This window comes from Branchiostoma belcheri, unplaced genomic scaffold (assembly GCF_001625305.1).
Source record: "Branchiostoma belcheri isolate BF01 breed outbred unplaced genomic scaffold, Haploidv18h27 scaffold180, whole genome shotgun sequence".
NCBI classification, from domain to species: domain Eukaryota; kingdom Metazoa; phylum Chordata; class Leptocardii; order Amphioxiformes; family Branchiostomatidae; genus Branchiostoma; species Branchiostoma belcheri.
In genome coordinates this window covers 152,985-169,099 of record NW_017803269.1, presented here as the reverse complement: position 1 = coordinate 169,099, position 16,115 = coordinate 152,985, and the positions used below count along the sequence as shown (strand labels likewise).

Here is a 16,115-nt window from a genome sequence, read left to right as displayed (position 1 = left end):
TGGTGAGGCGGGGGGGAGCGGGCCGGAGGGGCTGACGCCTGAGCAGCTGCGGCACAGACAGGAGCGGCTGCTGACCATCCAGCGCATGCACAAGATGCTGTTCCCAGAGCAGGCGCAAACAGCGCCACCTAGCGACAGCCTCGCGCAACAGCAGCAGATAGACCTCGCCAGTCTGCAAGGTCTGCATTTATTTATTTATTCAAAATTGGACGTTTCGAGTGACATCCGCCACTCTTCTTCAGCGTCAGTAAGGAACTAACAGAACTCATTAACACTTATATAGGAGCAACTTGCAAAAACAGTTGAACATGGCAAGACTCATATAGTCAATGATTTGTAAAGGAGACTGTTTTTTCCAGTAGCTCATATATAAGTGTTAACGAGTTCTACTAGTTCATTTGTGACTCTGAAGACTCAAAACGTCCAGAAATTATCTCCGTAATTTTTGAGTAGTAGAGTTTGAATTTCCTATAAGTATGTTGACCTGGATGTCTATTCTTCATCTATGTATTATTATTAATATTAGGCCGACCTGGGATGCCCCCACGCGGCCCAGCAGGCATCAACATGCAGCAACAACAACAGCCCAGCCCGGGGAACCTACCCACCAACCCGATGATGTCACCGCACGGACTGATGACATCACAGGCCAACATGATGACATCACAGGCAGGGTGGAGCGGCGACCCTTCCCAGGGTGCACCTGCACACAAGGCAACGGCGGCGGCCATGTTAGGTCATCTGGGGTCGTCGCCGGTGGGGTCGGAGGGCATGGTGTCACCGGGGTCAGACCAGATGTCGGCCGCGCAGATGGAGTGGCGGAGGCTGGAGGAGAGTTTTTACAGAGAGAAGAGAAAACGGATGTTGGAGCAGCAGATGATGCGTGGGCAGCCATATGGGGGACAGAGGTCGGTTTTCAGTTAAACTTCATTATGTTTACCTTTGCAGTGGGAAAACATGTTGTTTTTGCTCAGTTTCTTCCTCTTCTTCTTCAAACGAATAAGGTCAATGACCAAGACCAGATGTCTGTCACCATGGTAACTAGTGTTAGGTTACAGTGCAGAACTTAGTTCAAGAGGGGCTGCATGTCAGATGTATGATGCAATCACTGACTCTCCGGAAGTCAGAAGCGTCAGAAGTGCATCAAAAGTGTCAGGAACATGGAATCTTCCACTGACAAGAGTGACGGATATCACACAAAATGTCTGGAAGTAATCTCTGTAATTTATCCAGTAGTTAGTTAGAGTTTGAACTGCCCACAAGTATTGTTTACCTGGATGTCTTACCTTTCATTAACAAATCTTTGATGAAATCTTCCCTGCAGGTACCCTGGTCCACAGCAGTTCTTACCTCAGGACTATGACGGCCCCCCAGACTCCCAGGGGGCTTTGCAGCAGACTATGCAGCCTCCACCCCCCTACCAGGACATGGCGCGGTCCATCCAACGACAGCAAACCGGATTCTCTACCTCATACGGCGAGCCCTATGCACACCAGCTGCTGCAGTCCCAGTCACAGCCACAGGGGGCGCCCCAGGACAGACATCAGCTGCTGCAGTCCCAGCCACAGCCACAGGGGGCGCCTCAGATGCTGCAGTCCCAACCACAGCCACAGGGGGCGCCCCAGATGCTGCAGTCCCAGCCACAGCCACAAGGGGCGCCTCAGATGCTGCAGTCCCAGCCACAGCCACAGGGGCGCTTCAGGACAGACACCAGCTCCTGCAGTCCCAGCCACAGGGGGCGCCCCAGCTGCTGCAGTCCCAACAACAGCCACAGGGGGCGCCCCAGGACAGACACACACTACTGCAGTCACAGCCACAGGGGGCGCCACAGATGCTGCAGTCCCAACAACAGCCACAGGGGGCGCCCCAGCTGCTGCAGTCCCAACAACAGCCACAGGGGGCGCCCCAGGACAGACACCCACTACTGCAGTCACAGCCACAGGGGGCGCCGCAGATGCTGCAGTCCCAGTCACAGCCACAGGGGGCGCCCCAGGAAGGTACCTCCCCAAACTTCAGTATTAGTCAGCAGCTGCAGGAGAGGGCACGACTGTCGGCACAGCGAGAACAGCTGCCGCAGTACGCAGCTGGCCAAGGCCCCGGTCACCCAGCCGGTCACCCAGGACCACACCCAGCCGGACACCCAGCCGGTCACCCAGGTGGACACCCAGGTGGTCACCCAGGCGGTCACCCACACCGCTTCATGTACCCCATGCAGGACCGCCCTCGACCCCAGGTCTGTATTTGCTCTGTTTCCTCTTCTTCCATTCCAGAAGGTCAATGACCTGGTCCAAATGTCTGTCACCATGGTAACTGGTGTATTGTAGCAAAGTGGCAGGACACACCATATATGGTGTTGGAATAAATTATGTAGCAAGTGGGGAGGACAAGTTGGAGGGAATGATTATCAAATAAGCATCCTTGCTTATGAGTCAGAATAAACAGAGCTGCTTCAATCCTTGGTTGATAACTTGGTTGACTGTTTCTTGATGTTTTTTTTCTGCCAAAGGTTTCCCCATCCCAACAGTCGGCCATGCAGAGACTGATGATGTCACAGCAGAATCTGATGATGTCACAGCAGGGACCGATGACATCACCGGGCATGATGTCACCGGAGGGTCCGAATGGGGGGCTGCTGATGGAGCTTCACCGGGACCGGAACGCCGGTGGGAGACCCACACGCAACACCGGTGGGAGACCTGCTGCAGGCAACGACATGATGTCACCCAACTCTGCAGCCAGCCCACAAGGTCAAAGGCCACTGGGGGTCAAAGGGCAGAGTTCAGATGGGAGTGAAGACACTCCCCCAGAACACAGCCAGTCCAGTCAGTTGGGAAACCAGCCTGGAACCAGCCAACAGATGCAAAACCAACCTACAACAACTAGCCAACAGATGCACAACCAGCCTACAACAACCAGCCAACAGGTTCACAACCAACCTACAACCACTAGCCAACAAATGCACAACCAACCTACAACCAGACAACAAATGCGCAACCAGCCTACAACAACAACACGCCAACCTACAACCAGACAACAGCTGCACAACCAACCTACAACCACTAGCCAACAACCTTCCGCCAAGCAGTCTACAACTCGCCGACCATCGCTCCCCAACAGCCAACAGATGTTCAACCAGACAGCATCCAGCCCTGTTGTCACCAGCCAACCTTCAACCTTTGCCCCCACGACCTTTGCCCCCACGACCTTTGCCCCCAGCTCACTGCAGCAGCTGGAGCAGCACTTTTCCAAGCGGTTCATGTCCGGTTTTGACGAGGCTCCCTTCAGCAAGACCACCGCCCTCACCACCACCAACAACGTTTCCATGACGACCGTCGCCACCACCGTTACCATGACGACCGCCGCCGTGTCCAGCCGGACCGGGACATCAGCGTCCGACGGTTCCGCGGTTGCCATGGCGCCCAAGTTCAAGGCGCCGCCGCCCCCCACCAACGGGGTGAAGCCTGCGGCCAGCAGTGAGAACGACGGCGTGACCTCCCCAGCCGACAGCAGAACTCTCTCGCCCGCCGTGCTGTCTCCCGCACAGGTCAAAGGCCAGGGGACGGGGGATCAAAGTTCGAAGCCGATGTCGCCAGCGGTGGCGGTGAAGTCGCCTGCAGTACCCCCGCCTGCCCAGCAGGGGTCCTCGCCGGCGCCGGTGCCCTCCCCCAAACCGAAGCGTGGACCATCGCCCGCCCTGGCGAACTCGCCCGCGGTGCAGTCGCTACGATCACCAGCTCCCGGTTCACCCTTCGCTCAGCCCCTCAAGTCGCCACTGGAGAAAAAGTCGCCAAAGGTTCCGCCGCCCTTGAAGTCACCTTCCGAGGTCAAATCCCCCATGATGCCGCAGCGGCAGTCGCCGGGCCTGAGATCTCCCACAATCCCCCAGGAGTCGGGCGGCAGCGTTCCGAGCTCGCCCGCCGTGCCCATCAAATCCCCCGCCGTCCTGAAATCTCCCAGCATGCCCAACAACTCTCCCATGATGCAACAGGTGAAGTCGCCGATGCGGCGGCAGGAAAGCTCGCCCGTCGTTACCATGGTGAGGCAGGAGATCCCCAAGACCATGATGCCGCAGGAGAGGTCGCAGGTCATCCCCACCACCATGCGACCCTTGTTGCCACGGCAACCCCAGCAGCTGGACACCATGAGCCAAGGTCAGAGGCTGGCCATGATGGCAGGTCAAAGTGCAATGTTAGGTCAGAGTTCGATGGGGATGTCCGTCGCCTCATCGGGACAGTTCGGCCATCAGATGGGCGGTTTCCCGCGGCAACCGTCGCCGGGGCAACGGCACATGCTTGGGCGCGGGCCGGCGCAGTACCTGGCGCGGCCGCCAGGGGGTGATGTGGAGCCGCAGTCGAGGGGAAACATCATGTACTCGCAGTCACAGCTGGTGCAGATGCAGGCCCGCTACATGGCCGGGCTCCGACAGGACACCCCCGCCCAGACAATGGTACCTCCCGGGATGAGACAACAGGACACCCCCGCCGCAGGAATGATCCCTTCCCAGCCCAGGCCCAGCTTCGAGCCGCAGGCACCGGTGGAAATCGGACCAAACACAGAGTTCGCGCTGGCTTTCCAGAAACGCGGGCCCCCCTCCCCACCACAGAACAGGTTCCCCAGCCCACAGCAGGCCCACCCCCCACACCCTGGGGAGCACAGGTACCCCCACCCTGGGGACATCCGCTTCAGCGAGGCTCAACAGATCATGGATGCAAGATATCCCCACCCAGGGGAGAGCAGGTTTCCCCACCCCAGTGACAGTCGATTTCCCCACCCAGGGGAAAGATTTCCCCACCCTGGTGACACTAGGTTTCCCCACCCTGGGGAGAGTAGGTTTCCCCACCCTGGTGACAGAATTCCCCACCCAGGGGAAGGCAGGTTCCCCCACCCCCAACAAGGCACCCAGAGATACATGCACCCTGGTGAGAGGTACCCCCACCCTCAGCAGGCGTTGGACAGGTTCCCCGCCCCGGGGGAGGGTCGTTACGCCCCAGGGGAGGGGAGGTACGCCCCAGGGGTGGGGGAGAGCCGGTACATGGCGCAGCGGATGGCCGGGATGCTACAGGACGGGCTGGAGGAGGCGAGCCTGATGGACCGCTCCGTCGCGCTGCAGAACTTACAGAACATGCTGGGGGGCCCGCCGCGTGCCATGGCAGCCGAGTCGCTAGGCAACAGCATGGAGGCGTTTCCCGGGCAACGGCAGATGGTGGAGGAGATGAGGTCGCAGGAGGCCGTGCAGAGCATGCTGGGAAGGATGATGCAGCAATCCCACAATGCCATGGGAAACGTGCCCATGCCGAAGTCGGTCATGTCCGCCGGACTTACCCATGGTGCAATGCAGGGGCCGAGGATGTCGCCGCCCTACAGCGCAGCCGACGGAGGTCAAGGGTCAGTGGGCCAGATGTCAGGGGGTCAAATGTCGCCTGGGAGCATGATGTTCAAAGCGCCTGTGGGTCCAGTGGGGGATGCTGGGATGCGTGGGGAGGGGGGCGTGCACATGCAGGACATTCAGCAGACGCGGAAGGCGCAGCGCTTCGTGTTGCCCACGGAAACACCAACCAGAACGCTGCAGTACTTTCCCGCGGGGAAGCCCGCCGACCGGGCGCCGCACCCCGGCGCCATGCAGCCCGCCATGAGCGTCCCGAACCTTTCAGCCAATCAGGAGCCGCAGAAGAGAATCTCCTTCTCCGAGGAAAACCTGATGCAAGCTGGGAGCAGAGCAATGAACCCTGGGTATCCTGCAATGAACCATGGGTACTCGGGCTACCCTGGACAGTAGGACTATGTGGTGCGGGGGGGTGCAGGGTTGAGAAATGTTGCCATATCCAGTGAAACTACATAGAGCAGGACATGAGATATATTTGTACATACGTGTTTTGCAGGGCATGGTGGGTATGACCTTTGACCAGCCCGCTGATGTGTCCCTTGACCTTGTTGTTCCATGAAGTTCTGCATGTATTCTGGCCGTGGTGTGGATCTCTGCGACCCCTGTCCTCTGACCTGACCTGACCCTGATGTTGTAAGGTCACGACCCTGACCTGACCTCTACATCTTATTCTACTTTTCCCGGAAAAGAAACACAATTTCCAGGAGACAACATTTTGAGAAAAGACTCTTTCAGAAAGCACAAAACATCCTGTAGCTCTAAACACACCCAGTATGGGAAAGTTTTTTTTTTTCCTACCATTTCGAAAACTTTAATTTAATGGAGATGGTCCACATAGAATATGCAAAGCTAGAAAATGTAAACCAAAGCTACTACTGTCAGAAAAGATTTAACCCTGAAACACAAGTCAGGTCAGGTTAGAAATTTGATACCTTGATGTTCTGTCTCCCAGAGATGTTGCCACCAGACCTTTTGTAGCGATGTGAGGGAACAACAGCAGTGGACAGTGGGGATTTTTTGTGCAGCAAGTTGAAACTGTAATTTCCAACACAAGAAATTGGACTCACCCAAATTTTCCTTCACCTACCAAAAGAACTGGAGTTGTACAGTCGAAAATTTGGGTGAGTCCAATTTCTTGTGTTGGAAATTACAGTTTAAACTTGCTGCATAATGACTTCTACCAACACAGATGAACTTTCAAGATAAGTGGCGTTTTTTGGCGATGCCAAAGGGGCGGAGCCCTTTAATATGTTGTACAGGTGGTTTTGTTTCCGGTGCCTTTTTACTGACGTGTTGGGCCTCTATGGGTCCTGTCAACTGTGCCATATAAAGGGTGGGAGAGCACATCGGCAGAGCGTACTGCGCCTACGCAAAACCAGTAACGTATCGTGCATTGCACTTTGGCAGAACGTCTCTTTTCTAGCCGTATTCAAGGATGACATCCTGTTGGGAAAGATATCCTCAAATTCTGATGCAATGTTGACCAAACATCCAACGAAAACCATGAAAAATCAGGGTTTTTAGTAGGGACACGACATCTATTTTCAGGGTGTATTCAAGGATGACATTCTGTAAATGTTGTGTTGGGAAAGATATCATCAAATTCTGTTGCAACGTTGACCAAACATTCAACGTATTGTGCATAGCACCTTGGTAGAACATCTCTTTTCTAGGCGTATTCAAGGATGACATTCTGTAAGTGTTGTGTTGGGAAAGATATCCTCATTCTGATGCAACGTTGACCAAACAACCAACGTATTGTGCATAGCACTTTGGTAGAACGTCTCTTTTCTAGGCGTATTTCGGATGACATTCTGTAAATCTTGTGTTGGGAGAGATATCATCAAATTCTGATGCAACGTAGACCAAACATCCAACGTATTGTGCGTAGCACTTTGGTAGAACGTCTCTTTTCTAGGCATATTCAAGGATGACATTCTGTAAATGTTGTTGGGAAGGATATCCTCAAATTCTGATGCAACATTGACCAAACATCCAACATATTGTGCATAGCACTTTGGTAGAACGTCTCTTTTCTAGGCATATTCAAGGATGACATTCTGTAAATGTTGTTGGGAAGGATATCCTCAAATTCTGATGCAACATTGACCAAACATCCAACATATTGTGCATAGCACTTTGGTAGAACGTCTCTTTTCTAGGCGTATTTATTGCTGAAGTCCTGTCTGTAGTTGTAGATGTTCTGTTGGGAAAGATATCCGCAAATTCTGAAGCAACGTTGACCAAACATCCAACGAAAACCATGAAAAATCTGGGTTTCGCACAGTCGAAACATCTCTTTTTAGGGCGTATTTAAGGGTAACATCCCATCTGTGGTGTTGGAAAAGATGCTCTGATGCAACGTTGACCAAACATCCAACGAAAACCATGAAAAATCCGGGTTTCGCTCTTTTCAGGGCGTATTTGAGGATAACATCCCATCCATAGTGTTGAAAGTTGTGTTGGAAAAGATGCAACGTTGACCAAATATCCAACGAAAACCGTGTTTCGCGCAGGCGCAGTATGTTCTGCTGACATGTTGGGTGGGAGGGTTGTGGTTATATTGTATGATGGGCTGATTGTACATGTCTGTATCATTGCCAAACTTTACTGTATGAAAAAAGGGAAAAACTTGTACACTGCCATATAACATATACGGGAGCTGTTGAATAGGAGTGATTATTATCAGCAAGTTTTAACTGGCATCAGGTTCAGTTTCTATTAATTTCTTTTTTTTTACTGTTGATTTTTGTTTGGTGCGGGCGGGAAAATTCCTACGACTGCACCAATTTAGTCTCTGTTTTTTTCAGACATTTTAAAGTAAAAAATGTAGGAATAGGACAAAATGAAACCATTCTTGAACTACGTCAATTGCTGCCATTTTTAGGGAAGGGACTTATTCATTTTCAGGCACATTTGTGGACAACCATAGATACCTTTTTCGCCCAACATTAAAGCATTTTCAGACAACCCTAGACATATTTTTCAGACAACCATAGCCACATTTTTTGTCCACTGTAGGCAAAAGTTTTGGTACTCTTCTTTTATACCCCAACAGTGTTACTGTCAAATCTTCGCACAATGTTTGAAGCTTGTTTGTCGGGAAACTCCTGCATGTGGTCGGGACAGCTCTGTTCAGGGGGGGGAGGGGGTGTGATAAACTGTAAACTCACCCCACAGATTACATTGATCAATGTATAACACAGCCATTCTTTGCAGGGCTGTTTCTTGAGTGGTCATAAGGGAGTATATCCATGACCGGAAATTGGGGGGGGGGCAGAAGGATGGGAGGTCTATGCAATACTTGTGGGTCTCACACCAGTGTAGCTTGACAGCTGAGGGTCTCACACCAGTGTAGGTTCACAGCTGTGGGTCTCACACCAGTGTAGCTTCACAGCTGTGGGTCTCACACCAGTGTAGGTTCAGCTGAGGGTCTCACACCGATGTTTGCCGACAGCTGTGTACGTATACTCACACCAGTGTATGCTCAGCTGAGGGTATCACACCGATGTTTGCCGATAGCTGTAGGTCTCACACCAGTTGGTCTCACACCAGTGTATGCTCAGCTGTTGGTCTCACACCATTGTTCATCTGCATTGTGGCAGATATTTTCTACCTTTGTCACCACTTTCTTGAGTTGTAAATGATTGTTTTACCTTTTGTGGTATACAGGAGATATGTTTATGTACAGTTGGGGTCGGGGGCAGGAAAAAGCAGGTACAGAAAAGGCTCCCATAACTAGCACTTAAGTCTGGTACTGTAGGTCCTGTGGTAGGTTTGTACGTAGAGCTAGAGACAAAAAATCTGCAATATATGATAGGGAACAAGTTGTGTTACATACAAACTTTTCATGTTGAAAAAAATGTTCTTGTTAAAATTCTGTAACTTTTGAGAGAGAGAAAATACAACATATCTTGGAGGAAATATGCTCAAATTCAGCAATAAAAACTCTTTATATCACTATTATTGATGGAAACGGTTTTGCTCTGTTTTATCCACATCACAACAGTTCAGCTAAAGCTAAGGCTGTTACTAGTATGGTCCTGTCAATAGTGGATAAATTTTAGCCTCTACCCACGGTCGCAAATTGGAGCTTCTATGGCCCGGGATCTTCTCTGGTGTACTATCCCTTTATTTCGGCCAATTTCTACTATTTTTCCAGCGATCCGCGGTGCCTGGTAGAGGCTAGTTTTATCCATCTTACAACAGTTCAGCTAAACCTAAGGCTATTACTAGTATGATCTTGTCAATAGTGGATAAATTTGCACAATTGACAGGATCATCTTGTCAATAACAGAACAAAATACATTATTTATCATGCTGTCAGTAGAACACTTTTCCCACTTTAGGAGTAAATGTTGCACTATTGAATTTTACACTTTTTCCTATTATTGATAGGATGATCCTGTCAAGAGCCATTCCATTCAGCTAGATGCAGTCAGGTATGGTCCTACTCTACAGTGTCTTACCACAACGCCACCCTGCGACTATGAGTAGCATTGCACCCTGATGAAGCAGCTGAACCGTTAGGCAGGTAGATCTTTAACAGTGTTAGTTTGTGTTCGAAGTCGACTTTTCGCTGTTTCAACAACACAACGTTACCTCCTAGAACGTTCTCCAGGTTTTGTTAGTTTGTTGGTTGGTTCTTTGCTTGAACAGTGACAAGTCGGTTGAGACTTTAGTAGAAATATCTTTAGGCTGATTCGGCTTTTTATCTTGTAGTTTCTTTTGCTTCTTACTCTTTTACATTGCCATTATATTCTTCAGTCAAGAACCCCTCCTTTGGCCAAGTCCCTTCGAACTGAAAATCTCCGTTTACCAACTAAAAAGAGACACCAGAGACAGATTTGCTAAAAGAAAATGAAAACTTTAATCATTTTTTCCAGTTGTGTAAACGTTTGCAAAGACATCTAGCGTGTGGCGTAGCGGCAGAGTGCTCGACTCGGAACCACTTTACACGACCTTCCTCAATTCACTCAAGTGAAAATGAGTATTGTATTGTCCCCTGTGTTGGTGGCGGCATTAATACAAGTTGAAAAAACTTGAGTGTGCCGTCACCACGTCTTGTGATATTGGCATATAAAAAAAAGACATCTAGGCTGTCGTTGTTTCGGTTCCGTTGCTAATTCCAGAATTTCTGGAAGTAAAAACAGACAAGTTTGACATCCTCATGTTGGTCCTATCAGAACCAGACGACAGTAGGGTTTTCCTGCAGAACAACTTCGCGATGTGCTTCCGAAAGTTTCTGCCTATGAACGCGTACAGAAATGGGTTTATAACCGAGTTTAACACGGCAAGTGCTGTAGCCACATACACCACTGCAATATTCTGTCCGTCAGCGTACGAGTGGATAGAAAAGGATGTTATATGAAACGGCAACCAACAGACTAAAAAGAAGACTGTAACTATGAAAAGCATGGGGATGGCGTGGTGCTTTGACGTCATGCGTCTTGCCGCAAAACGGGTTACCGATTGGCGACCTGTCGCAAACTTGCGCCGCTGCCGTCGTAAAGTATAGAATATCATGGCATATACCGGAATCAGTATACAGGCTGGTACGATATACGAGATTATGAATATGATAAACTGTAGCGCTCTGTACGGATACCCACTGTCCGGATCGTCTGGTTTTAGGTACACGCACTCGTACAGACTTTTGTAGGAAAAAGTCCAGTCTCGTGAGATGATGTTTCGCTCCACCGTGTCCAGAACAGCTGTTAAAAACGCCCCGATCCAGATTTTGACGCAAGTTTTTGCGGCGCCCCTGGCCGTGGTGTTGAACCTGTGGTTAGCGAAAAGAAACAAAATAATATTATCGTTATTGTAACATGTACACAATGGAACAAACTGCTATGTTTTTATCATTGTGGAACATTATGGGCCGATACTATCCCTGTAGCTGTGTGGGAGGACTCAGTTCCGAGCCTGCCAACTTGGCCTTAGGGTCAATCTGTTGTAGCCAGACCTACCACCCTCATCCCTTCCTGACATTCGACTGCACAAACACACAACACATGTACATACACACTGACATTCAAACACACACACACACAGCAAACAGAGTGCACACACTCACACACACACACAAACAAACAAACACACTCCCATGCGCACCTGTACCTGTGCGTGAACGGCTTAGTAACCGCCTGGTAGCACTCACACACACACACACACACACACACACACACCTGTACCTGTGCGTGAAACACATGTACATGTACATGTACGTGCCTGTGTGTAAACGGTTTGGTGACCGCCTGGTAGCGCTCACACGCGATCGCGATGAGGTGAAAGATGCTGGAGGCCGCCAGGAACACGGCGATGACGCGGCCTACGTCACAGCTCCTGTCACTCACCAGCCGCGCGATGACGTAATCCTCCTCCACGTCGCCTAGCAACGAGAAGCTCTCCTCATCCACACGGACCTCCGTGCAGTTGGTCAGCTCCAGAACATCCGACTCAAAGTCGGTCAAACTTACGGTAGTGAAGTTTGCAGTAGAGTTGATGTCCCCCGATTGCCGGCAATGCTCATCAACCATGTCCACCAGAACGCTCTGTAGATGTCTGTACCTGATGGACACTGCAGCCTGGACTATTACAAACATGCAGAAACAGCAGTCTGCCACTGCGAGGTTTGCCACGTACAGATTGTGGATGGTCCGCAAGGGGGCGTAACGCGCCACGATGAACAGTATCAGCAGATTCGCCAGCATCCCGACTGCTGATATGCAGCATCGGGAAATGTTCGCGATGTAAGTCACGTCTGCCATGCTTGTCTGTTTGTTTGTTTGTTTGTTTGTTTGTTTGTTTTGTCAGCTCTCCATCAGTGTCTCACATAGAGTTTTACATGGGGTTCCCCATTGAAACTCACATGACATACAATGTTCTAAGCTGTACAGATGATACTTAGTACGGAATGCTCCTCCAATTGAATTAGTCCTCTCTATTGAATTAGTCCAGGTTGTCTTCAGTACTGATTTTTCTGGCTTAGGAAGAAGAGATGCTGCTCCAGTAACCTCACCTTAGTCTAGTACCTAGAAGTGGTCTCTTAGCCCTGTACTGAGCCAATTTTTTTTTCAGCGTATCGAATTTGCGATTGATTTTCTGTCGGCTTCCACGGAATCCTTACGGACGAGTGACGTCAGCTGTTAGTCATGATTTCCAGGAAAAATCCTCAGACGAAAACATGGCGACTGTGTCCGCCCTTTTTCATGGTTGACTGGGATGGTAGCTGTCAGTAGTGCGTGGATTTCTGTCAGGGTGCCAAACTTGTCTCAGTTCCCTTTTTCTATATAGTTTGTTCTTGTGTCGAGATGTCGCAACTCGTAGCCAACTTATGCAATAATGTCTGGGGGAAGAAGAGAAGAAGTTACAGCAAACTGTAACAACAAAACACGCTCACAAAACTTGGAAAAAATATTCTTTATCTACGAAATGTGTTCAGCGATTTGTCAAATATTTGATCTGATTTTGTGGGGAAAGCGGGGTCTATTTTGGCCACCTGTTTCCATTGGTCGTCAGTGATTACATGTGGCCAATGTAGACTACCCTTGTAGCCTCTACCAGGCTTCGGGAGGCGGCTGGAAAGAGTAGAAATCGGCCACCAAATAGAGAGATAACATGCCGGAGAGTTGGTCTGCTAGAGAGTAAATTTTGCCGCACCCGAACTGTTCTCTCTAGCGGACCAACTCCTCTGGCATGTTATCTCTCTATTTGGTGGCCGATTTCTACTCTTTCCAGCCGCCTCTCGAAGCCTGGTAGAGGCTACAAGGGGAGTCTACTAGCATTTAGCCAATTTCTACTCTTTCAAGCCGCCTCCCGAAGCCTGGCAGAGGCTATCCTCTTAGGTTGTCCCACGGAACCTGCTTGGAGATTAGTGGAAAGGGGCGTAAACAAACAGGAAGCGGTTGAAACACGAGCGTCACGATAACCAAACAAGTTCAGCCAGGGTCAATCGGCCGTGGACCCCCGAACAATAGTGTTAGCTTGACTGGTGATTAGCGATCAACAACAGGGTGTTAAATAACACTTTGGTGGTAGTATATGGTTTGTTGGTAAAAACAGTACTCTCCAAGCAGAGGTTGTGGGGGGATGATCGTTAAATTTTTATATATGGCCGTTTTTTTTGTCCTGACCCCCACCCGTCGGTGGCCGGCGACCTTCTCTGGCCAATGGATAATTTGATACTGTCTTTTTGCCACCGAGAGGGATCTGCTTGGAGATTAAAAACACGGGACAAATCTGCCTTGCAGTATACACTGAATTGTGCCGAATTTTACATTCCACATACTCAGTAAAACTAACACTGTAGGCTAATATAGTACATACACAGGTATATAAAAGTAACGTTCAATCAGTCGACATGGTTTTTCATACTATATCATTATATATAGCATACTATAAGTATATCATTTGATCATTTCTGCCCCACCAAAAGTCACACCACAATGAATCATACAAAAACAATGTGACCTTGCCCTTTTATATGGCGTAGTATTTGTTTCCTTATGACGCCATAGACCAGATTTCTACGAACGTTTCAACGTAAGTTCTCACTACAACGTAAATGTGCAACCTGTATCATATTCAGAAATGTGCCTATGCTGAATGGGTTAGGGTTATGATCAGACATGGTTCTGGATAGTCTATATTGTATCCAGAACTGTGCCTGTATCTAGGTTAGGGATAGGATCAGGCACGGTTCTGGATAGTCTGCGCGTGTATCCAAGAACGCATATTTACTCCAGGCACGGTTCTGGATACGCGTGGACTATCCAGAACCTTGCCTGAACATAGTTCTGGATGAAAGCACAGTTCTGGACAAATGTCTAAATCTTACCGTCCGTAGCAGGCTTATAGAACTGGGGGTTTAGTGGTCTTCGGCTGTTTTCTGATTAGCCTCCGTAGCAGGCTTATAGAACTGGGGGTTGGTGGTCTTCGGCTGTTTTCTGATTAGCCCAGTTCTAAACGGGGGTAATTCAACCACGCTATGGTGTCTATATGAAATCAGAAAATAGCACATAAAAGCTCCCAAAGACCCTGAAGACCCCCAAAACCCCCAGTTTTTGGCATGCTATGGAGGCTACTAAATCTTACCTTACTAAGTCCCAGCTCATAACCTCCGGTTATAGCAGCGGCCTTGATACAGAACCAGTCTTTCCAGTATGGCGCTTCGGCGAGCATTCGTCACTACTAGTGAAGGGACCAGATTTAGGAGGGCCTGCATGGGGGGTCCCGACAACGCTCTACGCTGAATTCAGGAAACCTCTCGATTATGCTTGACGATAAATTTCAAGTGGCTACAACGCATTACGTAGAATTAAAACGGCGAATACGCTCCACGCAAAATGCGCCAATTACGCTCTACGTTGAATTAGAGCTGTCTACGTAGAATTAAAACAGCCGATTATGCTCCATGGAAAAGGGCATGCGGGCCCCTATTTAGCAAAGCTACTGTGTGTGTGTTTAAAGAATGCAAAACGCGTAACTAACATTTATGAGACTCATAAAACCGAGAGTAAATCAGGTACGGCAAACGTTGTAAACCTAAGTCCATTGTTACCTACCCGTAGGTGTTCTTCGAAGGGTACTTAAGAACCTTAAGAAGACGTCGTACGTGACTGAAGGACGGAGAAGGTGTAAGGACGCCTCGGGCAGGTGGAATGAACTACTTAAGACCAGGGGTGGGTCCAGTCTTGTAGCGACACCTCTGAACCGTCATATGGGTGTTTTGAAGGACCTGAAGCAATGGCTTTTTTCTTGGTTGATAACTCTGATATTTGACGGCATGACTGTTTCTTGTTCTTTTCTGGGCCGGGGGCCAATCTGTCGCCAACAATTTGTGGGGTAGTGTGGCGCCGTCGTTAACGCATTCGGCTCACACCCAAGAGGTCGCGGGTTCGAATCCTGCCCATATCACCGATCTTGGGAAAGGCACTTTACATGACTTTTCTCACTTCACTCAGGTGTAAATGAGTACCTAGCTTCGGTTAGGGACATCCCTCGGATAGGATGTGAAATGGAGGTCCCGTGTTTGGGAGAGCCACACCCCACACACGTTAAAGAACCCACTGCACTTTTCGAAAAGAGTAGGGGACCTTCCCGGTGTGAGTGGTTCAAACCTTACAGTCCGGTCTTACGCAGCTTGTACATGTACGTACATCATACTAGCCCGGTTACCAAACCTATTATACATGTAGCTCCCGAGTCCTACATCCTCTCCGCAAATAGGATGTAGGACTCGGGAGCTATAATAGGTTTGGTAACCAGGCTAACATCATACTACATGTACAAAACTGGTGTGTTACGCCTAAAGGCGGTTGACCGGTTATGCAAAACAAATAAACAAACAACAGGCCACACATCGCGGTGAGTTAACGAGTTGAGATTTTCTCCGTGTCTCCAGGATTAACTACAAGGCTGCCTGACCTTAGTTAACACCCGTCCGACCGGCCGTACCTTACAATGACTCACTGCTATGGCGACGTGTGGACCTGTCAAACACAACTCACACTCCAGACCGCACACGGCCGGCAACAACGTGGGGACAGGGTGAGTGTTTCACGATCACATACGACCGTGGTACGATCCCGAACCGATGGCACTCTTGTGATAGTCGTGAACGTATCTTAGAAAACTTTCATCCGCCAGATTTCGGAAAAAGCTGTCCAAGATCCTTGGTTCTGACAATCTGCTTGAAACGTCTACGACTAAACCGTACGGTGGTCTATAC

The 16,115-nt window shown here is 49.6% G+C and overlaps 3 protein-coding genes across 3 annotated transcripts in view; 2 read left to right on the top strand and 1 right to left on the bottom strand.

The window, feature by feature from the left end:
* LOC109467499 (B-cell CLL/lymphoma 9-like protein) overlaps positions 1-2,751 on the top strand; it is a 13,091-nt gene extending 10,340 nt beyond the window's left edge. Inside the window, exons 15-18 of the mRNA XM_019765511.1 lie at positions 8-179; positions 527-908; positions 1,325-2,233; positions 2,507-2,751. Coding sequence (XP_019621070.1) covers positions 8-179; positions 527-908; positions 1,325-2,233; positions 2,507-2,543 — 1,500 coding nt within the window. The 3' untranslated portion in view covers positions 2,544-2,751. The remainder of the gene's footprint in view (positions 1-7; positions 180-526; positions 909-1,324; positions 2,234-2,506) is intronic.
* Positions 2,752-2,997: 246 nt separating this feature from the next.
* Positions 2,998-6,456, top strand: LOC109467517 (proline-rich protein 36-like). Its single transcript, XM_019765529.1, has one exon. It carries the CDS (start codon positions 3,125-3,127, stop codon positions 5,774-5,776), a length of 2,652 nt encoding a protein of 883 aa, XP_019621088.1. The 5' UTR covers positions 2,998-3,124; the 3' UTR covers positions 5,777-6,456.
* A 4,007-nt stretch (positions 6,457-10,463) lies between these two features.
* LOC109467510 (allatostatin-A receptor-like) lies at positions 10,464-14,571 on the bottom strand. Its single transcript, XM_019765522.1, has 3 exons — positions 14,480-14,571; positions 11,615-12,731; positions 10,464-11,165 (listed from the first exon to the last, which is right to left on the bottom strand). Exons 2-3 carry the CDS (start codon positions 12,151-12,153, stop codon positions 10,478-10,480), a joined length of 1,227 nt encoding a protein of 408 aa, XP_019621081.1. The 5' UTR covers positions 12,154-12,731; positions 14,480-14,571; the 3' UTR covers positions 10,464-10,477.
* Between the last annotated feature and the right edge of the window lie 1,544 nt (positions 14,572-16,115).

What these genes read in the sequence shown, in the direction of transcription:
- LOC109467517 (XM_019765529.1), top strand. Translation starts at nt 3,125, where the DNA reads ATGTTCAACCAGACAGCATCCAGCCCTGTTGTCACCAGCCAACCTTCA.
- LOC109467510 (XM_019765522.1), bottom strand. Translation starts at nt 12,153, where the DNA reads ATGGCAGACGTGACTTACATCGCGAACATTTCCCGATGCTGCATATCA. An exon ending in ACCAAACCGTTTACACACAG is followed by an intron (nt 11,166 to 11,614) that starts GCACGTACATGT and finishes CGCTAACCACAG; the next exon opens with GTTCAACACCACGGCCAGGG.